Source organism: Pseudorca crassidens, chromosome 19, assembly GCF_039906515.1.
Source record: "Pseudorca crassidens isolate mPseCra1 chromosome 19, mPseCra1.hap1, whole genome shotgun sequence".
NCBI classification, from domain to species: domain Eukaryota; kingdom Metazoa; phylum Chordata; class Mammalia; order Artiodactyla; family Delphinidae; genus Pseudorca; species Pseudorca crassidens.
In genome coordinates, this window is record NC_090314.1 from 19,876,473 (window position 1) to 19,902,515 (window position 26,043).

The 26,043-nt window shown below is 54.6% G+C and overlaps 1 protein-coding gene across 1 annotated transcript in view; it reads left to right on the top strand.

Annotated features, from left to right (window-relative positions):
- The first annotated feature begins 4,530 nt into the window (after nucleotides 1–4,530).
- Nucleotides 4,531–26,043, top strand: part of RAB11FIP4 (RAB11 family interacting protein 4) — a 115,340-nt gene continuing 93,827 nt past the window's right edge. Inside the window, exon 1 of the mRNA XM_067715472.1 lies at nucleotides 4,531–4,724. Within this exon, the coding sequence (XP_067571573.1) occupies nucleotides 4,566–4,724 (159 nt within the window). The 5' untranslated portion in view covers nucleotides 4,531–4,565. The remainder of the gene's footprint in view (nucleotides 4,725–26,043) is intronic.

A 26,043-nucleotide genomic window follows, 5' to 3' on the forward strand; every position in this document is an offset into this window, starting at 1 on the left:
CGGAGTCGCGGAGCCCTCCCTCTCTGCTGCTTTGCTTCCTCGGGCTGGCGCCCTGCTGGAGACCACTCTAAACACTGCACCTCAGTTTGTTTCCGAGAATTCTGTGGAGGGCTTCACCCCAAGGTCACCAAGCCGTGCACCCGTGCGTTGTCCTTGTTGGAGAGGTTCCCAGGAGGAAGACCTTGGCCTCTGCACTGCTAAATCTCAGTGATCCTGGCCTGTTCGGCCCAGCCGGCACCGCAGCCCCCAGCCCCTGTTCCCTCCCAGATGTGTATTCAGCTGGACTGGACGCCCCGGCTTTCTGTTTTCTTTCGTTTTTAAGCTTTTCAGGTGGGGATGGCAGAATAGGTAGCTGGGGCTTTAGTCCAGCAATTCTACTCCAGGACCTTCTGCTCCAAAGCTTCTGTGCAGAAAGGAGCATTGATGGGGGTCAGGAGGCCACTTAGGCCGTGGTCCTAATTCTGCCACCAAAAAGCTTTGTGATCTTGGAGGAGTGGGGGTTGGGAGGAAGGTGTCTCCCATCCTGACAGTCTTTGGCTCTCTGAATGTCAGGCCTTCCGTGGAAACCAGGATCCCTCCTCCTGTATCAGTCAGGGTGAGGCCGGTTACCTTTCAGTAAAAAATGGCCCCTACCCCACCCCAATCTTCCCACTCTCCCCTTTATTCCATGCAGTCTGTAACTGAGGACTCCCGCGTTTCTTTCCGGCAGAAGGGGCAGCAGAGAAGGCCGGGAGCAGGGAACGTGCTGATCCGAGAGGACTTCCAGTAGGTGAGACGCGGGCAGGAGGCCGCTACCTAAACCGCGAGCCGCCCCAGCCACAAGTCACTTCTAGGAGCCATTTCTGAGGCTGTTGAAAGGATGTGGAGCCTAGTTGGGTAGAATAAGTATGGTTTTGTCATTCTTCTTAGAATCCTGGAAGGAACGCTAGCAATCAGATGGACCTACTCCCTTCTGAGGGTCAGAGAAACTTGTGGGTGGGCACCCAGGGTGAGTGAAACCCCAGCCCGGGCACCCCTCCCGACAAGGAAGGACAGGGTCTTGAGACGCCCTGCTCACCCCAGACTCACCCCAGTCCTACCAGGGTCCTCGGCCCCCCAGGCAGTGCTGCTGCTTCTGCCTCAGACCCCGCATGCTGGAGGACAGGTGAAAAAGGCCCAGGCGTTCCCACACCCTTCCTCTCCGCCAGAGCGATATTTATTCATGGTTAAAAAAAAAACCCAGCAGGTTGTGAGCAGCAAGAAACTGAATCCTGTCCCATTTCCACACAACTTGGACGCTGAATTCAAGGCCTGGAGGTGAAAATCAGAAATGCTTCCCCCGTTCAGACTGGCTCTCAACCTCTCCATGCCAACACGCATCATAATCACCACGGGCCAGGTACATGCCAGGCACTGTGCCAGCCACGTTACATTCATTTTCTCACGTGAAACCTGCAGGACTTCTGTAGGTAGGAACTACTATCCTCACTTTACAGACAGGGACACTGAGGTTCAGAGAAGTTAACTCGTCCAGAGTCAAAGGGCTAAATGAGTAGCAGCCCTTGGTGCCTGGCTCAGCTGTTTTAGATTCCAAAGCCTGGCTCTTAATCTGTAATAACTTCCCCATGATATTCATGCCATACATATTGGTTTCCTGTGGCTGCTATAACAAAGTACCACCAACTTGGAGGCTTAAAACAACAAGAAATTCATTGTGTCACAGTTCTGGAGGCCAGAAGCCCAAGATCAAGGTGTGGGCAGGGCCATGCTCCCTCCAGAGGCTCTAGGAATGATTCACACGCTCCCCTCTTCCAGCTTCGGGTGGCTGCTGGCATTCTTGGCTTATGGCTAAATCCCTCCGCTCTCTGCCCCCTGTGGCCACATCGCCTTCTCTTCTGTTTGTGTTAAATCGGCCTCTGCCTGCCTCTTATGAGGATACCGTGATTGCACTTAGAACCCATCTGGCTACCCCAGGAGACTCTCCCCATCTCCAGAGCCTTAACTTCATCACACCTGCAAAGAATCTTTTTCCAATAAGGTAGTTTTCCAGCTCCCAGGGATCAGCATGTGGGTATCTTTTGAGAGGCCATGTTTCTGTTTACCACACCATATGTGTGCCCGTTCCTTCCCTAATTTATTCCTTCATAGACCATAATTGTGTGTATTGGTCATTGTGCTAAGAGCCTGGAGCTAGAAAATCAAAAGGGAAATGACACAGTCCCTGCCCTCACGGACCTCATGGTCACTGTGTGAACTTTCAAACCTGCTTCCCAGATGTTCTTGTGGCACCAGGAGTGAGAGACATCAGGACACAATAGTTGGCACTTACTACCTGGAACACTCTTCTGATATTTACACATATTAAATCACTTGACCCTCATGGCCTTATCCCCAGCTGTAGGGTGGTTCCACAGTGTATACTTGTCACCTCCCCGCACAGAATGCTACACGAGCACAGGGGAGAGGCAGTCAAGGTGAGCGAGGGTGTGGTCAGGGAAGGCTTCCTGCAGGAGGTACCACTCCCATGGAATCTGGAAGGATGGGAGTTGGCCAGAGAAAGTGGGATGGGGAGAGGGTAGGAGTGAGGAGGTGCCCCAGGAAGAGGGAGGCAGGAGGGAGCTGAGATGCTCCTAGATATGGGTGAGGAGAGACGGGGGTCAGGGAGGGCTCCTGTCTTTTGGGAGAACCACTGATCTGGTGTGGGCTTCGAGCTTGGTTCACCTGATTTGTTCATGCTCAGGTCTGAGGCCCCCACCTCTGCCAGCTGAGGTGTTTCAGCTTCCCTGCTCTCTTCTTTTGGGGGATTTGATGCAGGGAGAGCTCTGAGAGCCATTTCTACAGCTCCCCAAAGGGGATAACTCAGCCCTGCCCATCTCCCTTCTGTCCTGAGCCTCTTGGGTGGGAGAATCAGAGAAGGCACATGGCAGCCCCTGAGCAGGATATATTCACAGTTGAGCAGGAAGACCACAGAGGGGGAAACTGAGGTCCAGGGAAGAGAAGCCACACAGCTCATGTGCAGAACTGGGCCCCACCCCAGCCTCTCTGTCTGGGTCCCTACACTGCTCTTGGCTCCCGCAGACGATGGGGCAGGACCGCATCTCCTCTAGGCAGGGGCTTCCTCTGGACCCACCCTTGAATGGAGGTCAGGGACAAGAAGTGACTAAGATACATCCTGCCCCGGAGGGTTTCCCACCATGCTGGGGGAGATGGGCAGCCCACCAGAGAACTGTAGAACTAAGTAGGTATCTGGAGGAAGGGACCAGAAATCAGACTAACAGGCACGATGGAGTGCCATCAGGGAAGGCTTCCTGGAGGAGGAAACCTCTGAACTGAGCTGGGGAGCATTAGTGGGGGTGGGCTCAGCCAAGACCTGTATTTGGGTTGGGTGCAACTGGTGCCACAAGGGCCTGGCATGCTGAGCAACAAGGAAGGAGGAGAGCAGAGCCAGGCCAGGTTCTGCAGAGCCCCAGGCGAGGCTGGGAGTCACAGGAGCTGGGGTGGAGGCTCAGCTGAGCACGACTGGAAGGAGGCTAAGGTCCAGGCCTGGAGGCTGCCACCAGCTCCCAGGGCCAAGACTCTTGTCCTGGGCTCTCAGCTTGAAGTCCAGGGCTGCAAGGGCTGAGAGCGGGAACCCAGGGGAAGGGAAGGAACCTCCCCAAGGCGCTGGGTGGCCCCCGGCCCTGCAACAGGCAGGCCTGATGGGTGGCCCTTGCTTTTCCTTCCTCTTGCCTGTTCTGGTCTCCTCTTTCGCTCTCCTGTCCCAGGGTCTCTGCCCCCCCTCTCTGCACCCTTTCCCAGCCCAGAGCTGGCCCAGAGTTCTGTTGGGGAGGCCTGTGTGGACCTAAGCCTGGAAACTGTTCTTTAAAAGGCAGCACAGAGAAGGGTAAGAATAGGGAGTCTAGCTCCATCCGGCTCCAGACTGGCTAGGAATCCTGACCCGGGCTCCCAGAGGCTGTGTGACCTAGGGTAAGTAGTTCAACCTCTCTGAGCCTCAGCTTCCTCGGAGATGAGTGTAACAATCCAACGCGCTAATGTAGGAAACCCCTAGGACATACTGAGCTCTCGACACTGCTGGGTACGCACACAGGACGCGGTGAACGAAGAGGGCCTGGCCTTGGGGTTGGGGGTCTGAGGTTGGAAGCGAGGCTGTTGGACCCCGGCGCGGCTGGTCCGGGGACTCGGGCCTCCTCTCTGACTCCTCCAAGCAGGGGGCGGGGCCTTCGGGCAGCCCTGGGTTTCCGGGCGCCTGTCGCACACCCACCCTCCCGGTTTCCCAGGGGACGGGACGAGCTCGGAGCCGCCGAGGGACACCGAGTCTGGGGGAGGCGGCGGGGCCACGAGGGCGGCCGCCCTCGGGGGCGCGCGGCCTCTTTTGTCTGCAGCCTCCCCCTCCCCCGCCCGCCCCGAGCCGCGGGGCTGCGGCGCCGCTGCTGACACGGCTCGGCCGCCGCCGCCACCGGGCGGAGGCTGCGCGTCGCAGCGCCGGGCGGAGGGCGCGCGGCGATGGCGGCGGCGGCGGCGGCGGCGGCGCGGGGCGGGCGGGCGCGGCGGGCGCGGGGCTCGGGCTAGCCGCGGGGCCGGGCCGGATGGCGGGCGGCGCGGGCTGGGCAGGCGCCCCCGCGGCTCTGCTGCGCTCGGTGCGCCGCCTGCGCGAGGTGTTCGAGGTGTGCGGCCGCGACCCCGACGGCTTCCTGCGCGTGGAGCGCGTCGCGGCGCTCGGACTGCGCTTCGGCCAAGGCGAGGAGGTAAGGGCCCGCGGCGGGGGCGTCCGCGCTCCAATCCCCCACCCCGGCTTTCCCGCCGTTTCACCGGCCCGCTCTCGGCCGAGCCCCCGGGCATCCCCGCCCTGTCGGACCCTCGCTTTCCACCATTAGCGCCGGCGCTGCGAGAGTCACGCATCACGCCCGGGGTGGGGGCTTCTCTGCCTATCTTCCCTACCCCGGGCCCTTGCGGGCCCTTCTGACCGCTCTGCAGCCCACTCGGGGTTTGGGGGGTGGGGGGAAGGAGCCGTCAGATCCTGGTCCCGGGACCCCCGCCCCTTCCTACCCTGCGGAGACCGAGACGCAGAGGTCTGTGTGCGGGAATGCCAGGACGCCGTGCGGGGTGGGGTGGGGGAGGGAGGCACGCGCCCCACTGGGCCTGGCCGAGGGAGCGAGAGGACAACTAGGGGCGCTCTGCTGTCTCGGCTCCTTGACTGCACCCAGCCGACCTAGAACACAGCGGGAGGTGTCTGCTTGCGACCTTCCTGGATTCTCGGCCCAGCGCCCGATGACCCCCCATGCGGGCTCCCATGGGCAGGCCTGGCTGGCAGCTGGCTGTGTCGGCTGCGGCAGACCTCCCAGAGCCAAGCTGGGGAGCGGCAGCTGAGCAGTATTTGCAGCAAGGGGTGGGGGGTGGGGAGGGCGGGCCGCGTCGATTTAGGGAAAGTAGGAACGGTGTTGGTTGTTAGCAGAGCTGGGATCGGAGGGTGGGTGCTGCCAGTGGGGTGGGCAGAGACAGGTGTACTCTCATGCCATGGGCACAGGGACAGGTGGCTATGTCTGGGGGAGGGGGTACGGCAAGGCACCCACCTGGCGGGAGAGCATCCCCACCCTTCTGCTACTGCCCACTCTGAAATCGTCAGGAGACGAAGCCCTGAGTAGTGAGTTTCCAAGGCCACCTGAGGCCTCAGGCTCTGCATGGGCACTGGCTGGCATTCTGTTCTGGGGACAGCTGGGGCCTAGCATTTCAGAACATAAGAGAAGCCAAGGCATGCCTGGGTTGGATCCATGCTTCCCTGTCACCTGGCAAGGGGGAGATGATAGGTAATCATCTCTGCATGGCCGTTGGGCATGGCTGGGACCTGGGAGTCCCTGAGAGCAGTAAGTGAAAGAGGGTGAGGCAAGTGTCAAGTTCGAGAACTCAGGTACCCCATCCCAGGAGGCTCACTGCTACAGCCCCTTTGGAGCCCACCCTCTCCCTCTGCTGGGATTGGTTCAGGACCGTTTCCTGCAGCCAGCCGGTCCTTCTTCCCAAAGGCTGGTCAAGCCCCTCCCCTCATCGAGGCAGGCTGAGCAGAGCCCAAGCCTGGGGAGAGCCCCAGTCTTTCCTCTCAGGACACAGGCTGCAGGGGAGAAGTCTGGCTCTGGCTGGAACTGGAGTTCCAGAACCGCAGTCTCACTGGTGGGAAGAGCTTCCCAGCAGGCTCTGGCAGGAGGCCACGTGGGCTCAGTGGTGAGCCCCTAACAAGCCCCAGCCTTATCCCTGATCTGGACAGCTCCTCTTCTTAGAGCTTCTTCCTCATACACACTGGAGCCAAACCTGCTTGTCACTTAGTCATCGTGGTTCTGGACGGGGACCCACGTGGGTCTCTCTTCTACGTGGCAGCCTTTAAATATTTGAAAACAGCGCTCCTGTCCCCTTCCCACTCACTTCCTACCATCCTCCCTTCTCCAGGCCAAATACCCCCTGTTCTTGAAGCCCCAGACCATTTCCATACAATCTGGCAGGGACCAAACCTCTGGCTTCCAGCCCTGAAGCCACCATCGACTAATTGTGTGACGGAGTTCTCCTAGTAATGACATGGAGGGGCTGGACCAGGAGACTCCAGGACTGTGCCGGCCCCAACACGTCTCACGCACACAGGTGGCTCAGGGCGAGGTGCCTTTGGAGTGGTGCACTCATGTCAAGTTTCTGGCCACTGAAACCCCCAGGGATCTTTCTTACCAGCCTCTGCCAGGATTCCCCTCCATCCTGGAGGAGGGTCAGTGAGTTTTCTTTTTAAAGCATAATCTTATATCATTACAGAATCAGTTTATATGCTCTGCGGGAAGTTAGAAATATGGACAAGCAAGAATAAAATATGTTCCCATCTCCCAGGGAGCCTACCTGTGACACGTTGGTCACATCCTTCCAGAGCTGTTTCTATGCAGGGAGCCTACCTGTGACACCTTGGTCACATCCTTCCAGAGCTGTTTCTATGCTTATATGTAGATTTTCTCCATAAAATGAGGTCATGCTGTGCATACTGTCTTGTAACCTGATTTTTTTCCAGTAAATGATCAGCACTTTCCTGCTTCAATAAATTCTCATCTCATTTAACATGCACACCTTATCCAGATTTCTCTATTTGGCCCCAAAACATCAATCTTTGCTGTTTTGTTCAAACCAGTTTCCTCGCCAGCACTGGGCAATGCATCCGGTTATTCTGATCTCTTACTTTAATGCAATTCTTTTTTTTTTTTTTTTAATTTGAATAACCCTGACTTGTTGAAGAGATCAGGCCTGTTGTCTGTGTCAGTACTTTCTTAAATCTAAACCTGTAACTTGGACCTTATTCCTGTTAAATTTCATCTTGTTAATTTCCTCCCATTGTAACAGACAATAGAGAGAATTTACAATCCTACCTTTGTCACTCCGATGCTGTGCTGCCTTCAGGCTGGAGAAGTGGGTGCTTTATGTCTCAATCTGCCAGGCTGGTGTAAACCCAGGGCAGGACCACGGACAGAGCCTCGTAGGGGTGGTTCTGTTCACACTGTGTTACTGACCGAGACCCACAGAAATACATTTTTCAGCCCTGCTCGCTGCACACCAAATTCACACATGCACTGCAGAACAGGGATGTCATTTCCCCTTCAAAATGCTACGTTTTCTGGCAGTTTCTATCTCATTTGTTTAAAAATCACATAGAGACCTTGATTTCCCACCCCGTACCCGCCGCCAGTGCTCTAGGGTGGAGAACTCTCATTCATTAGATACGGAATTCAGTGAATTTATCAGAGCTGATTATCCATATTTTATCAACTACACCCAGAATGCCAGGGACACCAGAATCAAATGCTTTGCAAAAATCAAAATATACTAGGTTGCAAAGTGTAAAACAAATATCCATGAGGCCACACTAATATCAATAAATGATTTAATATTAATAAATAAATACTAGGAGAGTCTCCCATACAGAACAAATTAATTTATGTAGATGATTCCCTACCAAGGAGGTGCAGCATAACCCCCCACCCTGTAAGCGTCAGGTATGCATATGACTACCTTCTAAAGAGGACACTGTGGAAAGGGGGGAAGGGCAGCTTTACGGTGGAGAAGCCTGGCACGACTGCCTCAGCCGGGTCACCAGGATCAACAACAGCGGTGATAGGTCACGTAGGTAGTATGTACCCTTCATACGATGTGATGGGAGAGGCACCTTACCACTGTGATCCCCCACCCAGAGCCATCACCCCTGTCCAGTCATGAGAAAACATCACAAAAATCTCAGCAGAGGGACATTATTCTACAAAACACCTGCTTAGTGCTCCTCACCTTTGTCCAGGTCATCAAAACCAAGGGAAGTCTGAGAAACTGTCCTGGCCAAGTGACGCCTAAGGAGACATGACAACTAAATGTAATGTGGTGTCCTGGGTGGGGTCCTGGAACAAGAAGAGGACATCAGGCAAAGACTAAGGAAGTCTGAATCAAGTACAGACTCCAGTTAATAATAATGTTATGGGGCTTCCCTGGTGGCGCAGTGGTTGAGAGTCCGCCTGCCGATGCAGGGGACACGGGTTCGTGCACCGGTCCGGGAAGATCCCACATGCCGCGGAGCGGCTGGGCCCGTGAGCCATGGCCGCTGGGCCTGTGCTCCGCAACGGGAGGGGCCCCACAGTGAGAGGCCCGCGTACCACAAAAAAAATAATAATAATGTTATGTATGTATCAGGTTGGCCTCCGATATTCCCCTAATTTATTGACTTGGGAATCATAGTAGAAAAGAGAAGACAAGGAAATTCGATGAAAACATGAGTCGTGTGTGAGAACACAGGTTGACGTTTCAAAGAACGTGAGGGCGCTGTCCCAGCCCTGAAAGTCTGTAATAAGTAGGAGCAAGACCACTGTGACGAGGACGAGAAATGATGGCCCAGGGCCCTGAACCCGTGTTGACCTCTGATAGCTTGCTGTTGTGTCTAACCTCTCTAGGGCTTTGTTTACTCATCCATAGAATGGGGGTGATAACAGTTCTCATTCCATAGCGTTATTGTGGGGCTTGAACACGTTAATACACGTAAAGTGTTCAGTATCGGGACGGGGTAGGCCCGCTCTCAGAATTGCTGCTGCTCTTACTATTGGTGTTTTTGGTAAACATTTGTGAGCATCTTTGAGAGGCTGTTCTAGGCTGGGGCGTTCTTGGGGGTTGAGGTCCAGATCTGCGAACAGTCCCTGGTGTTCTCGGCCCACCCTCCTTGTCAGCTCTGAGCTTCCAGCCCTCCCGCATCTGTGAGTGGAAGGCATTGGGAGCGCCAGAGATGTCTTGGGCCACATCCCTGGTAAATATATTCTTCTCCCTTTTCCAGTTTGAAAACCATCCTTCTTGCTAGAAGCATGGACTCAAAAGTAGTTGAGTGGTGTCTCTGCCATTTGTTAACCAGTACCCTCTCCTCTGAGCAGTGGCCAGTCCTTCCTGCTGGGAAGCGTGGTGGTAATTATTTGGGGGCAGTGACTCAGCTTTCGCCCACCTGGGACTAGTCTATAACGTCCCCGCTTCTTTGCAGGTAGGAAGCAACTGGGGCATCGTGCCTCCTTGTTCATATTGAGCAGGAGATGAAATAAGGGGTCAGACTGGGCTCCCTTAGTCCCCAAGTCCCCTCTGGACGAAGGACTGCCGCAAGGGAGATGCTGGTGCTGGCTGGCTTCAGCCTGGGTGTCTGAACCGGCAAAGGGGTTGGGGTTCTAGGTGGGCCGAGACTTATCAGGAGACAGTCCTGGGGCTGCCAGGGGAGGGAGAGCCCTGAAGTAAAGCTGGGTCTGCTCAGGAGAGGAGGGGACAGGATGCTGGGGAAGAAGCAGTTGTATCCCTACATCTGTGGCTGGAGGTGGGAGGTGATAGGAGGAGGGACTTGAGGGGAGGGCGGGGCCAGATCAGGAAAGCCTCAGCGGTTCCCTGTGGCTGGTGGGAAGGTCCAGGCAGCAGGGTCAGAGGTGTGCTTGAGAACAGGGGCTGGATCCAGGAGGGGAATGTGACAGTTGGCCTGAGAGGAAGAGGGTCCTGACCTGGGCAGTGGCAGCGGGTGCAGAACCGACAGGGGTCCAAAAGGCCTGCAGAGCCCAACACGCCACTCCTGGAGGGAAGAATCTAAGGCTCTTTTGGAGAACAGGCCCCCTCTAAGTGCCCCACCCTAATGGGGACATGGTGGGGATGACAGAGCTGGCGAAACAGAAGGAAGGCCCAGGTTCTCCGAGCCTCGAAGGCAAGGTCGGGGTGCCTGTGACCCATGAGTGGGGAGCAGGACGGGAGTGGGGCCCAGAAAGGGCCCTGTGTTTGTGCCTCACCCGGGTGCAGCTGGTGCCCCTGAGCTTGGAGGTCACTGTGGAAGCCAGGCTGAGGCTGCGGTCCCTCGCGAGGCACCAGGCTCCGGGGGCGGGCTGGGAGGGGCCAAGCCCCAGATAGGATGCCCAGTGCTCTTAGCGCACTTTGGCTGTGCTGGGAGGAGGGGCGTGAGAAGAGCGTCCAGGGGGACTGGTCCATCTTGTCAGGCAGTCTTGACACAGCCTGAATCCATGTGGCAAAACCTCTCTGGGCTATAGCTTCACTCCCAAGATACCGGGATGTAGAGCAGGAAGAAGCTCCAGGTCGTGGAGGGCTTGGTGGAGGGCGGTGTGGCCCGTGCCTCCCTTGTTGAGATCTGAATGGAGAAGTGGGGTAGAATCAGGCCTTCCAAATAGCAGGACACGCCCTCGGCCCGGTTGCGGTGGGTGGAGACTCTCAAAGCCCAGACAAGCCCCAGCATGGGTATGGGCCATTCACCCTGTGAAGAAGAACTTACCCCTTTTCCCAGGGGGATGGTGAAGGGTCACCAGGCTGGGCAGGCGGAGCGGCTGTCAGATCCAGCCTTGACTCTGAGGCCCGGGAGCTTTCCCCTGCACCTGGAAGAGAAGCAGAGGAGCGAAGAAGGAGAAGGGAGATGGGGAGGTGTGGGAGCGGGGCAGAGGGAGGAGTGCCTTCCCTGTGGCTGGCGGCTGAGGAGGCAGAGCCAGGAGGGAGGCTGCACCTCCGGATTCCCGCGCACGGGGAACCCAGGACCCTGCTGGGTGGTGGATGGGTGGCTGAGGACCCGCTCCTCCTTCCGTGGGCCAGGGCTCCACTGCCACAGCCTGAGGGGGCAGTGCGGATTGGGGGCTGACGCAGCCACCAAGTGCCTGGCGGGTCCCACCCAGGTGCCCCACCCCGAGCACCCGTGTCCACGGGTCCATTTGTAGGGGTTTGGGAGGGGGGCTCTGCCCCAGCCCTGGACTATGTGTGGGTGAGTCGGGGCTCGTAGGGTGGAGAGGGGCTGCTCCTTTGCCTTGTGCTGCAGCGATCCCTTTGGCCCACCCCACGGCCGTCCCCACCCCGGGGCCTAGAGCAGTCCCCCGAGGTGGAGCACAGAAGGGGAGGCTGACAGCTGGCTGCGGTGGACAGTTAGAGCTGGGTGAACCAGATCTGGGGTGGGATGGAGGGGAAATGCCCTCTGGCCTGGAAACAGTGCCTGTCATGCCTGGGTGAACTGCTGGCCTCCCCCGACCTCACGTGATTGGGTGAATGCCCTGAAATTTTTAGAGCAGCCTTAATGGAAATACCTTTTGCATTGGTGGTTGGTGGTTGTCTTAATACATGTTTCCGGGATTTTTGTTGTTGTTGTTGTTGGTACGCAGGCCTCTCACTGTTGTGGCCTCTCCCGTTGCGGAGCACAGGCTCCGGACGCGCAGGCTCAGCGGCCGTGGCTCACGGGCCCAGCCGCTCCGCGGCATGTGGGATGTGGGATCTTCCCGTACCGGGGCACGAACCAGCGTCCCCTGCATCGGCAGGCGGACTCTCAACCACTGCCCCACCAGGGAAGCCCTGTTTCCAGGATTTAAAAAGGTTTTTTTTCGATTAATATCTTGCATACCTACTCTATGCCAAAACTCTTCCAGGCTCTGGGAATCAGGAATGGCCCGGAGCTTCCATGGGGGAGGGGCTGGAAAAGAAACTGACAAAAGGAACGACAATTACTGTTGGGTGGAGGAAGGTACAGGACTAGGAGGAAACAGAAAATACTGAGACAAAAAGATTTTTGCCCTTAGAATGACCACGGATGGCCTCTCTGTCATAGATGAACATTGAAGTAGGGCCTGGAATGAAGTGGGGGGCTGCGCCTTGCAGAGATCTGGGGGCAACTGATCCGGGCAGAGGCAGGAGGGGGCCTGGGGGTTAGAGGTATGGCAAGAGGACTTAAGGGAGAGGGCAGGGGCTGGGCAGGAAGACCAGTGGGGAGGCTGTCACTCCATGCAGGTGAGACTTGCTGGAGGCAGAGCAGGGGTGCAGCTGCGGAGACGCGGCTGGCTTTGGATAACTAGAGCCCATTGGAAGTGGGTGTGAAAGGAGAGAATTTGGAGAACTCAGAGGCTGCCATTTGCTGGATGGGGAAGACTGAGGCAGGAGGCAGGTTGGGCAAGGAGTCAAGGAGTTCCACGGTGGCCTGTGAAACCTGAGATGCACCTGGCGTCCCAGTGGGGCTGTGGAGCCGGCAGTGGACAGATCCCAGGAACGCGCCTCAGCCCTGCTCCTCCGGGCAGACCCTTGCCTCCTTCTACCCTGGCCCTTAGGTCTCCCTGCCCATGACAGAGAAATGAGGGAAGAACACAGAACCTGATAAGGTGGGATTCAGCCCCCTTTAAAAGCCAGGCTTGAGTTTGGGGGTCCAAGGACTCAGCTGGACTGGCTTGGGGCATCTCATCTTCCAGACCAGAGGCATCTTCTAGGCAAGATGCTACCCGTCTTGGGATGCTGACTGCCCGTCTGCCCAGCCTCTCAGTCTGAGAGCTGCCCTTGCCTCCTCCTCGCACAGAGTAAGAACTGGCTAGAGCCGTAATTCACTGCCTGAACGTGCTGCTGGTATGACCACTGGCCGTCTCCAGTGGATAGGTTGGAGCCACCCCCCCAGCTAGACTTGGGCTCTTTGCACCCTTCTGCCCCTCCCTGTCTCCTGCATTCCCAGCAGCTTCTGATTCTTGGAGGCCCCCCAGGAGCCATAGCTTAGGGCCACCAGTTCTTTGCAGACCACCACTCCTGGGGTCACTGCTGAGGGACCCATTGTCCGTAGTTGCACGCTCTTGGGGACAGGGAGAGCAAAGCAGCTCAGAATCCGGAAGTGTGTACACCACTGTGATCAAGAGGAGAGTGGGCCTCCTGGTCGCCACAGCCCAAACTGTAGCTGTAAGGATCTCTGAGTCCCCTTTAGACCTGAGACCTTGAGTCTGACCCACACCTCGCTTGCTGTGGCACAGAACTCAGAGAAGATTGCCAGCTTCCTCCAGAAGCATTTGTTCATTGCACGTAGGCCTCTGCTGGGCACTGTCCCCAGGAGAGATCCCAAGTCTGAGGCTAGTGCCTGGACAGGGTAGTCAAAGGGTTGATTTACACGAAAACAAAAGCCGAAAGGGGAGTAGAGGTCCATTCAGTGCTTGTGTTGCTCCAGAACAGCCCTGCCAAGAGATGGGGACTCACCGCCTGCCGAGGCAAGGCCGTTCCATCTTGACAAGCTCTGGTGAGTCCTCTTTCATACAGTGAACTAAGGTCTAGCTCCTAGAACTGCTGCTCTTCATTCCCTCTACCCATCCATGCAACTACCTACCTGCCCATTCAATAATGCATCCATTTATACATTCACTTATCCATCTGTCTACACATTCATCATCCCCTCCATCCAACCATCTACCTGCCCATCCACCCATCCATCCATCCATCCATCCATCCAGCCAGCCATCCAGCCATCCACCCAGCCATCAACCCAGCCATCAACCCATCTACTTATCCATTCATTACCCATCCATCCGTTGGTCCATCCATCTGTTCACACACCCTTCCACCAGCCTCCCCAGCCTCCCCATCTGTCCATCCACCACCCAGCATTTATTGAATATCTACATGCGCAAAGCCTAAGCCCAGATCCAGGGATGGGGACTGGCATTTTCAGGGAGCGACAAGTGGCTCCGCATGGTGAAGGCACAGGAAGGGCAGGAGGGTGAGAGCTCAGGCTGGAGCAAGGGGTCAGCTGGTGACCTCAGGGACCTTAGGGAGGGCTCAGGGGCTGGGGCTGTGAGACTGGCTCAGATGAGTTCTGGACAGGCAGCAATACACCAGCACCTGCCTACCCTCACTGGAGTTAGCTGTTTCTATGATTTCTCACTTCCCACACAGGCCATTGGGTCTGGCAAGGGCTGAAGCCTTTCTGAAAAAATAGAAAGCCCAGGTTATTTAGAAGGTGCTTATTATGATGGATGGACGTCAGTTTCCTTCTCTGTAAAATGGTGGTCAGAACCCCTATTTGTGGGACTGTTTTGAGGAAAGGAGATAATACATTAAGGCCGGCCATGACGCCTGTTGGCGTGGTCTCTGCAGCCCACCTACTCCATGACCCCTGTTGCCACTCCCTGCTGCTCTCAGCCCCAGGAGTGCACCTCTGGCCCCTTTCCTCCACCTGGTACTTTTCCAGGCCTGACCTCCCTTGTTCAAGGGCCAGAATTTCTCCTGCGGCCACTGGTGACTCTGTGGACAGCGGAGGTGAGGGAAGGATTGGTGTAGACTGCCTTCGTGTTTCTTATTCCCTTCATCCTCGCAATAGCCCTGAGAATCTGAGAGGTGATGGGAGTTGTCCAGGGTCCCACAGTAACTGGAGGAGCTGGGATGTGAACCCAGGTCTGTCTGATTCTAAAGCTGCCTCCTTAGCTGCCTGCCGTTGGAGGGTTCCAGGTTCCAGTGTCAGGGGAGGGGGGAAAATGATCAGATCTGAGTTTCAGAAATTTGACATAGAAACTTCCAATCCGAGGCTTCCTCTGGTTTTCTAAATCTGGGGTGGTCTGGCTTCCAGGGGTGGAGCAGTGCCAGACAGGGGCTGTAAGTAGAAGTAGATTTGGAATCTGCAGGGTGGGCAGGCACTGCCTGTAGGTGGGGCTGCGGGCAGTGTGCCACCCAGAAGATGCTGTGGAAGGTGGCAGGGGGCAGGCAGAGAGAGGCTGCCTGCAACCACGCCCTGAATTATGCATCGCCACCACTTCCTGTGCAAATGGTGATTAAGAGCCCCGGGAGGCCAGCATTTCTCTGGCTGCTCCGGTTTCCTGCCTGGCGCCCTTCCGCAATCCTCTGCAGTCCCAGATGGGTTTGTAGCAGGGACAGGGCCCCGACTCTCAATCCGGACACCCCGCCAGCACCCAGTCCACGTTCTCCGGGCTCCTCCATCTTCTAGGCTGGCGCTGCTGTCTCCTCCCAGCCACAGAGGCCCTGTGGCCCCAGCTGGCCTTGACCCCTCGTGCTCCCCATCTCCTCCACCTCCCTCCAGTGTCTCTGTTCAGGCCAGGTCAGCTTTAACTTTCTCTCTGTGCTACAGAGAAGAGCTTGGGAGCCGGGGTCCTGGCATCAGGCTCACCTGGTTTGAGACCCGGCTCTGCCACTTTCTAGCTGCGTGACCCTGAGAAGTTACTTAACCTCTCTGTGCCTCAGTCTCCTCATCTATAAAGTGGGGATAATGTTAGCCACATGTGTTTGCTAATGTGACTGTTAACCACCACTGACTCTAGGTTTTCTGGGTGGGCTCTCCATTTCCATTCTTTTACAGATCTCTTTGAGCACCTGCTCTGTGTCAAGTCTGGTGCTGTCAAACCAAACTTGGGTCCACTCGCCCGATCTCCGTAAAGCCAGTCTGCTGACACCGGGTTGTGGTGAAGGAAAGTGCGGCATTTACTGCAGGCACCAAGGCTGGAGTCCAGGCAGCTAACGCTCAGAAGGCCTGAGCTCCCCAGTGGTTTTCAGGGAAAGGTTTTTAAAGACAGAGTGAGGGAGGGAGTGGCAGGGGACAAGATCAGCTCGTGGACATTCTTCTGATTGGTTGGTGGTGAGGTCATCAGGAGTCAACGTCATCAGCCTTCTGGGTCCAGCTGGTCTGGGGTCTACCTGCTCATGGTCAGCATGCGCTTAACTTCTTCCTCTTGCTGGGGTTTCGGTATCGGCATAATAGCCCAAGGCCATGGCTCAGAATATTCTCTCTAGCCCTTGAGGAGGAACTAAAGGCCCTTGACTGTGTTTAGTGGCTAAATTATTGTTATTTTGTCTGGCTTGACTGTTTTCCTTTGTTTCTGCCTTCTCCCACTTCTCTGCTAAGTGTGCTCTTTGGAACCCGGGGAAAGCCTCGGAGGCTTAAGTTTTTCTACAAGTAAGAGGCAGGTGAGGACATGGGGGTGGTCTGTCCTGGGAAGGCCCCATAGGGTCCTCCTCAGTGACAGTGTGAGAGGATACGCAGAGGGAGAGGTTAGGACTCCTCCCCTGAGGGAGCTCGCTTCTGCGTGGGAGGGGCCCCTAAGATAGAAACCTTGGTCCACCTGTGAGAAGGGCAGGGCTGGAGGCCCGTTTAGGTGTAGTGGGGTGTGAAGACAGCAGATTCGCTCTGCCCGGAGATGGAAAAGCCTTCCCAGAGGTGATGCCGGGCCTGAGTCTTGAACACCAGGGTCCACCAGGGCAGAAGGGAAGGATGGCTGTGCCAGGGGAGAAGCATACCTGGCAGGAGGCGGACAGGTGAGAGAGGGGAGGGGCTGACCAGGCAGGTGGAGGCACAGTGGAGAGGACAGGGTGGATTTCATCCCGAAGGTTGAAGCTGAGGGTGACATGTCTCTGTTGTGTTTTAGACAAGCCCATCTGGAATCACGTGGGGCGGGGGAAAGCAGGCCGAGCTGGGAGGCCTCTGCTCCGGTCCAGGGACAAGGAGAGGGGCGTTTGAGCTGCTGGAGGGAAGGGGAGGGTCAGAGGGCGGCTGCCGGGCCGTCTGCAGGACCTCACAGCACGGAGCTGGGACAAACAGGACAGAGCGTCCTTTCACGAGTCCTTTGTGACCCCACCTAGGTCACTGGGTGATGGGGCCCGAGCCCAGGTGCGGGTGCGTGCCAGCTCCAGGACGCTCACACGCCTGGGCAGCTCCTGGGGCTCCCTGGCCTGCCCTCACTCTCAGGAGTCCTCCCGAGAGCAGCTGCTCTTTATTTTTAAAACAAAAGAGTTCCAAATATTGTTGTCATTTTATAAACAACTCTAGAGGACAAGAAAGCGAACTAGAGTTAAGCTGTATTTTTAGACCTCAAGATCTATGTCCTGTCCTTAGCGGTCACCCACATGCGGTCGTGACCAGTGTATATGAGTTCTTTTGGCCCCTTTCCGTCTAGTGATATTTCCTGTGTCTGAGTCCCAGATAGAGCCATGTCACCTCTCTGCTTAAACCTGGTCCAGGATTGACCATCCCATCAGTCACTACTAATGTCTCCACTGCGTTCCATTCTGCCGGGTACACCTGGAGGGGAACCTGGGCGGGCCCGTCAACAGCCTCTGCGGGGCCCAGCCCCTGAGCTGGTACGGGCGGGGTGGAGCCCAAAGAGAGCAGTGCTTCCAAAGAGTGGACGTGGCGGGTGAGGAGGGAAGGATCCTGGGCACCCCCAAGCCTGCACTGCACGCTGGGCTGGACCTCCCTCAGTACCACTGACCATCCCCTGGGTCCCAGCCCGCTTGGCCTCTTCCCAGCCCAGCGCTTGGCTGCCAGCCAGAGGACTGGCCTCTGGTGTGGGTTTCTCAAAACCCCTGACCCCAAGTGGGCACTGCTAGGGGGCACCTGCTCCCGTGTTCTAGACACTGAGTGGGTGGAATCGAGAGCCTGTTTGCCCGCTCGTGTGGACACAGCCATTTGGGGCTTCTGGCCGCGCCTTCTGGGGCCGTGGATGGTCTTTGTTTCTCCTTCAGTCTCCTCCCCTTTCCCCCTCCTGCCTCCTGTTTGGCCGAATACCTGACCTTGCCCGAAGCATGAGGATGCCCGCTTCTCCCATCTACGCTGAGTATTATTTCAGACTTGTTTCTCCAGTTTAATGAGTGTATAATAGTATTTCAAACTTGTTTAAATTTTCATTTTTAATTGCTAACGAGACCACATTTTTTCCATGTTGCTGTTTATTCTTGGTATTTCCTTCTGCATAAACTGTTATGTCCACCTCTGTTGAGCGCTTATCAAGGGGAATTTTTATTTTGATCTTTATAATTTTATTTTTTATTTTTTTATAAATTTATTTATAAATTTATTTATTTATTTTCATCTGCTTTGGGTCTTCGTTGCTGCGCGTGGCCTTTCTCCAGTTGCGGTGAGCGGGGGCTGCTCTTTGTTGCGGTGCACGGGCTTCTCATTGCAGTCACCTCTCCCGTTGCGGAGCTCGGGCTCTAGCGTGTGGGCTTCAGTAGTTGTGGCTCGCGGGCTCTAGAGCGCAGGCTCTAGAGCGCAGGCTCAGTAGCTGTGGCACACGGGCCTCGTTGCTCTGTGTCATGTGGGATCTTCCCGGACCAGGGCTCAAACCTGTGTCCCCTGCATTGGCAGGCGGATTCTTAACCACTGCACCACCAGAGAAGTCCTGGATTACATTTTATTACTCAAAAGTTCTACATTTGAATATTTCTTTTTCCAGTTATATCATATCTGCATTATTTCTAATTATATTGATCACTTTTTAGTAGTTAGGAACTTATTTCCCATCTCTAGCAAGAATAAATAAGCTATTTTGTTAAAACCCCCAATTTGTAAAAATATTCGACTTTTACCCATTTGGAATTTATTATGAGGTTCATCCAACATTTGGTTCTATTCATAGTTTGAATTTATTTCTAAACTAGAACTGAATTACACTGATTCTTTCTTTCTATTTTTTTCTCATGCTTTATTTTGAAAATGTTCGAACAGCAAAGTTGAAAGAAGGATGTGATGAATACCCAGATACTCTTCACCTAGATTCACTGTTAACACTTTGTCACAATTGCTTTTTCTTTCTTTCATTTTGCCACTGATAATCTATCATCTGTCTCCTTTAATGTTGCTTTGCAGAAGCATTTTAAGTAAATGAAGACGTCTTGACATTTTCCCCATGAGCACTTCAGAGTGTAGGGACAAGGAGAGTCTCCTGTCTGAACAAGCGTCACCATCACACCTAAGACTGAATGCTAACTCGACAGTCATGTAACATTCAGTCCATGTTCAAATTCCCCCAGTTGTCCTCAAAATGTCCTTCCTAGCTTCTTTTTGTTTTGATCTAGGATCGAGTCCAGGATCACATATGGCATCTAGTTTGCCATTTTCCTGTTTCATCTCCTCGAAGTTAGAACCATCTCTGATTTTCTTTGCTTCTGTAAACCAACACTGACATTTTCTGCCAAGCCTGGGCCGGTTGTCCTATAGGCTGTCCCATCGCCTGGCTATGTCTGATTGTTTCCTCCCACTTTTGGCAAGGAGAGGTGATGGCGTGTACTCCTCAGAGCATCACATAAGGAGTCACATGATATCGGTGTGTCCCATTATCGGTGATGCTGAGTTTGATCAGTTGGTTAAACCCACGTCTGCTTGATCTCGTCAGTATAATGGTACTTTTTCCCCTTTATAGGTAATACGTAGTCTGCGGGATGGTACCTTAGACAGTGTAAATATTTGGTTCTCAAATAGCTTCTCACACAATGGTTTTAACATCCCATGATGCTCCTTGCCCGCATAAATTATACTGGTGGTTGCAAAATGGTGATTTTTCTTTCATTCCTTCTAGAGATACAGGTTGTTCTGTACAGAAGATCTTTCCTTCACCACCTTTCCTGAGTGTCGCTATGGACTCGTGGATTCTTTTCTTTCCCATGTGTTAGCATTACCATCGTTATTCCTTTTTGATGCTCTAAGATTGTTTTGGTCTTGTTTTTAATGCAACGTTATAAATTTTGATCATTATTACTTGGTATATTTTAAAATTGATAAAAGTCAGCCATCATTACCTTTAAAAAAAAAGCTCTCTCTGATTCTTCACCGTTTATGGATTTTTAAGTATGTAAACACATTTTCAAGTTCTTTAATTGGTATTGCATTAAACTTATTAAATTAGAGAGTATTACCATCTTTATTATATATTTAGTTCTCCCAGTAGGAACAAAATATTAACATTAAAAATAAATGTCTTACAATTAGGCTAAACTAGTGTTTAGTATTTAATGTGTTTGGTTACTACTGAGAATGAAACTTTTTTTCCACTGATTTTTTTTTTCTAGCTGCATGTCACTAGCATATAGGAATGCAATTGATTTTTGCAAATTTATCGCATATCTCCCCACTGGTATGAACTCACTTATTACTTGTAATTTTTCTGGTTGATTTCTTGAGATTTTCTAGGTAAGCAATCATGTCCTCTTCAAAAAGTAATAATTTCATTATGTCTTCTTTTCTTATATTTATGAGTCTAATGACTTTTCCTTTTTTATTAATTAATTAATTTATTTATTTTTGGCTGAGTTGGGTCTTCGTTGCTGCACGGGGGCTTTCTCTAGTTGTGGCGCATGGGGGCTACTCTTTGTTGCGGTGCGCGGGCTTCTCATTGCGGTGGCTTCTCTTGTTGCGGAGCACGGCCTCTAGGCGCATGGGCTTCAGTAGTTGCAGTGCGTAGACTCCGTAGTTGGGTGCGCGGGCTCTAGAGCGCAGGCTCAGTAGTTGTGGTGCACGGGCTTAGCTGCTCTGCAGCATGGAGGATCTTCCCGGACCAGGGCTCGAACCCATGTCCCCTGCATTGGCAGGCAGATTCTTAACCACTGCGCCACCAGGGAACTTTTCCTTCTGAGATGGGACTCACACGCATTTCTAAAACTAGTTGGTTGTTTTATTATTTTATTTTTATTTTTAAATTTATTTTATTTATTTATTTATTTTTGCCTCACCACGCGGCATGTGGCATCTCAGTTTCCTGACCAGGGATCAAACCCACGTCCCCTGCAGTGGAAGCTCAGAGTCTTAACCACTAGACCACCAGGGAAGTACCTAAAACTAGTTGGTTGTAAATCAACCATATTTCAATAAAAATTTTTAAAAAGGAAATTGTATAATATGAAACAATTTTTTTAATAAAACTAGTTGGAACCTGGGTGGGTACTGGAGACATGGCCCTGACTTAGGAGGGCTCGGGAGTGAGGCATGCTGGGACACTGGCCAGATGGCTAAGTTGCAAGTTGAGGAAAACAGGCCAGGGTAGGTGCCTGAGCTGCAGCTGCCCTGGGTGATCTCACAGACAGTGTCCCAAAGGCAGTGCTGCCGAGGCCGGTGTTGCTGCGGGAGGGGGTCTGACGCAGAGGGAAGAGGCTGGCAAGAGGTAGTCGTGCGTCTTGACTGGGGGTCAGGGGAGGACGCCAGCCTCCAAAGGCAGGGAGACAAGACAGCAGCAGCACAGCAGGGGGATGGACAGACTGAAACTTGCCGGGCACGGATGACTGCAGAGCTGGTGTCGGGTAGCCAGAAGTGGCCGGAGGGCTGAGGTTGTTCCCTGCGCTCTGCTCTGGTCCTGGACTAGTTGGTGGAGCCAGTAGGTATAAGGGTTGGTGGCAGAAGCAGACCCCCATCATCCCTTTCTTATTAGGTTTTTAAATGGAGTGACCGTTGCTTACTACCATTGAGTGTAATGTTGGTACCTGGGTTTAGGTGTATCATCTTCAGCGCGTTAATAAAGACCACACCCTCCTTGCCCCATTCTCCTTTTGTTAGAATGTTATCCAAGACCAGATGGTACATTGTACCACATGTCTTCCCAACATCTATTAAATGTTTTAATGATGTTTGCTCTTTTCCCAGTTGAGGCAAAGAATTATGCTTGGAAGCGGGGAATCGCTGACAGGCCAGGCCTGGTCAGGTGCCCATCCCCAGAGGCGGGCCACCCAAACTCCCTGGAATGGGGAGGGGTAGTTCCCCAAAGGAAACCAGGGTGCACCTGGCAACGTGACGTTGGGCACAGAGAAACAGCAGGCAGTGGGACCACGCGTGAGGAGCGTTTGTTTCTGTGGTTCTCTTGGGAGACAGAATGCGAGGACCAGAGCTGGGTCCGTGCACTGCTCTGTCCCCAGCACCCAGCCCAGCATGTGGCCCGTAACAAGGGCACAGTGAGTGTTACCTGAACGACTGAGGGAGTGAATAAAGGAAGTGCAAGGGGAGGGGGCCGGCCCAGTGCCCAGGAGCTCCGGCTCCTCCTGAGCTCCTCCCTGAAATCGTGTGACTTGGAAGCAAGGCTGCCTGATGAGGGTTTGCGGGGCAGGAGGATTTTGTGGTCAAGGACTCAGGTTCTGGGCTGGATAGGCCAGAGGTCAGCTCCCAGCTTTCCGACTTGCTGGCTCTATGACCTGGGATAGGTCTCTGAGCTTTTTAGCCTCATCTGGGAAATGGGGGTGCAGTGATGCTGTCCTCATAGGGGAATTGTGAGCAGGGAATGAAAGAATGAGGCAGAGCTCCGAGTGCCTGCTGCATCCTAAGCCCTTTATACAGGGAGGTTATTTTTACGGACCCTCTGTCGCTTTAGGGACGTTTAGAAGAGGAAGCATGGCACTGGGTTTAACCACTGCACCGCCAGGGAAGTCCCCAATTCATTTAAAAAATTCAACCAATTAAAGGATGTGGAAAGAAGAGGTGAAAGGACTACCATCCCAGCGGCAGGAGGTAACCTGTGTTTACAGCTTCGTGACCAGCCTCCGGGCGCAGTGTGCCTGGAACACGCCCATTTATCTAGAGTTTGCCCTGTGCCAGGTTCCAGGCTAAGTCTCGCTGTTTCTCCCTTTAAATCCTAACATCCCGCGAGGCAGATGCTATTGCTCAGAGAGGCTGAGTCAGTCACCCTTGGTCACACAGCTGGTAAATGGAGGAGGTGACATTAGACTGCCCCTGGGCTTGTGGCAGTGGTAACAGTCATCTACACACTTTTGTGCTGTTCCCTAGGCTATTTTTATTTCACTCAAAAATATATCAGGACAGCTGTCCCTTTCCTGGGAGCCTCCTGGGAGCTGGTCTGTCTCCCCACAGGACAGTCGTGTTGGGGAGCCGCGGAGACATTTGCTGAAGGCATGGACAGAGGGACAGAGGGATGCACAGGCCAGTTTACCTCAGAGACCACCTGGGCTTCTAACCCTTTCATTCCTATGCAGACACCAAACAAAGCCCTCTTGGGTGGCCTAAGGGTCTCTGGTCAGCAGAAGCCAGGCTGTGGATGAGGGGCCGCCTGGTGACAGTGGGACACACTGGGGGTCTCATAAAGGAGGGCATTTTCAGCCCTGGAGGTGGTGGCCTGGGTACCATGTGACTGGCCCTCCTGGCCACTTGGCCAGAGGCACCCCAACCCCATGGCCCCTCTCGGTTGTGCGCTGAGCGCTTCGCTCACGCAGCCACCCTCCCACCACCGCCTTTAACCCCTGCTGCTCCTAAACGAGGGGTCCTTCATCTGTCAGCACCCCGCCCCCCCCAACGAGCCCACCGCTTTAAGAACCAGGAACCAATGCAAAATGGCTTATATGCTGAGGAAATGTATTCTTTGTCCAAACACTTGGGTCCAGTGTTAGGGCAGCTCCAGGGCTAGTTCCTTCAGAGCCTCAGAGGCACCATCCAGGACCCAGCCCCATTCCATCAGCTCCCACAGGGAGGCCCAGGGTGGCGTCTCCTCTCCAAGAGGTCAAGGGCGGGGAGCCCTTCCTGGGAGTTGTCTTTTCTTTTTCCCATCATCAAAGAAAACCTCTCTCAGAAGCCTCCTGCAGATGTTTCCTCATGTCTCATTGGCCAGAAATGTACAACATGCTTTTGCCTAAACCAATCACTGGCAAGGGGGCTGAGCCCACCTGACTGGCTTGGTCCAATAAGGACTTGTGCCCTGGGGTTGAGGTGCCCCAAGGCAACTGTTCATCTCAGCCACATCAGGGCTGCCCAAAGGGGAGGGAGAAGAGGAGGGGCAGCATAGAGGTGACCAACAAGATCTGCTTCAGTCCTTGTCATAATTTCTTTTTTCTTTTTTTTAATTATTTTATTTTATTTTTGGCTGTGTCTTGTCTTTGTTGCTGCGTGTGGACTTTCTCTAGTTGTGGCGAGCGGGGACCACTCTTCATTGCGGTGCGCAGGCTTCTCGTTGCGGTGGCTTTTGTTGCGAAGCTCGGGTTCTAGGCGCGCAGGCTTCAGTAGCTGTGGCTCGCAGGCTCTAGAGCGCAGGCTCAGTAGTTGTGGTGCACGGGCTTAGTTGCTCCGCGGCATGTGGGATCTTCCCAGACCAGGGCTCGAACCCTTGTCCCCTGCACTGGCAGGCGGATTCTTAACCACTGTGCCTCCAGGGAAGCCCCTTGTCATAATTTCTTGACTTTATAGAAGAGGGGAAGTAAAAGGGTCAGAGCAGTTGAGTAATCCCCCAGGGGCACACTCCAGGGTTCCCACGCCATTTATGTACCGGGTCCCTCGCGAAGCTGCCTTGGATGGAGACATTTGCTCCCAGCCCTTTACTTCATCTAGTTCTCCGATTTTCTTCTCTTTATCCGCCTAACCCCTTGCCCACCCCCAGACTTCCCTGGGAAAACATTACAATCCTACAGACTTCAGAGCGGAAGAGACCTTCAATATTAATGGCTCCAATGCACTCATTTTCCAAATGGGGAAACTGAGGCCCAGAGAGGGAGGGGTCTCTCCAAGACCACTCTGTGAGGTCATTGATGGCAGAGCTAGTACGGGACTGAGGGCCAGGGAAGCACAGCATCCCTGAGACTCGCAAAGGGGCTTGGAGCCGCCCTACTTTACCACCTTCACCCTCACTGCAGGCCACCGCTCAGCCTCCCTGCTGGCTGGCTGGCCTCTCCCTGCCGCTGCCAGGGTGGAGGCTCACCGCCACGCCCCTCTTTAGGCCCCTCTGCACGGGACACTTCCATGGCGCTCTACACTCTATTGGGTCCTTTTCTGAGCCACAGTCTCACTCGAGCCTCACAGTAGTCCTGTGGGCTGGTCAGGAGTGCGCTGTAGACGTGCAGGCTGAGGCCTCAAGGTCACACCATGGGGACGTACTGAAGCCCCCGCGGAGCCGGCTTTACTGGCGAGTAAGCTGTGCAGTCACTCGGGGTTTAATGCCCTGCGGTCACCATCTTGAAATTGCAAATGAATTTTGAACGAGGGGGCTGGTGTCTCCATTTGCACTGACCCCACGAACTACAGAGCTGACCCTAAGCCCCCAGCTCCTGACTCCTCAGGATGCTTCGTACAAGGCGCTTTTCCCCACCCACCTGTGGCCCAGTCAGGGCAAGTCTGGCGGGTTGCGTGGGACAGCCCTTCCCGGGGGGAGAGTGGGCTTCTGGAGGCTGGGGGTGGTCTGCAGCTGGGTCCAGAGAAGCAGGGCCTGGCAGGACCACTTGGGAAGCCCTCCCTGTCCTTGTCTCCAGCTGGTTTTGCTGAAACTCTGGCCTGACTTCCCTCCCCTCCCTCCCCCGCTCCTGAGAATTAATGGAGAGGGCGGGTGGCTGCCTCCCCTCCCCGTGTGCCCTTTGTCCCTTGGGGATGGGGGTAGGGGCTCCAGAACACAGGGCCCCATTGTGTGCCCTGACTGTCAGGCAGCTGGGCCGCCTGGGAAAGTGGATAAACAAGCAGCCCTGAGCGCGTGGCCCTGAGGCCAGGAGGGGAGGACGGGAACCCCTGGGGCGGTGGGAAGGAGCTGGAAGTGACCCAGCTCTTTCTATCCGGACGCCTGACACCTAGGAAGCGCTCCTCAGCTGGGAGCTGCGTGCTTGTGACTGTCACTGCTGTGTCTGTGCTTCCAGACCTCGGGCATAAAGTGTAGCCTCCTGGGCGTGGCTTCCAAGCCCTTCTACTTCAGACCCTGTTCCCTCTCTCCCTGGCCTCATTCTTGATGACACCCCGCTTCCCATATGCTCACCCCACCTTGCCCCCACACGCCAGAACTCGCCTTGACTGGAACCCCTCTCTCCACTCTGCTCCCTTTGCAGCCGGCCACGTCCTTCCCCACCAGCCCCCTCCCAGCGGAATACTGTCCAGCTAATCCTGGGATTCAGGATGCCCCCGTCCATGTTCCTTACCCCAGTGGGTCTCAGCTCCACCAGCTGCCTCAGCCCCTCCAGGGGGCCTCCTCCCCAGAAGCACTTTGAAGGTAGTCTAAGCTCTGTGTGGGACACAGGATTCCCAGTGGTGGTCGCAGGGCTCCTGCCAGAACTGAAAGCACTTCCTGGCCTGGCCCAGGGAGTCTCAAGGAA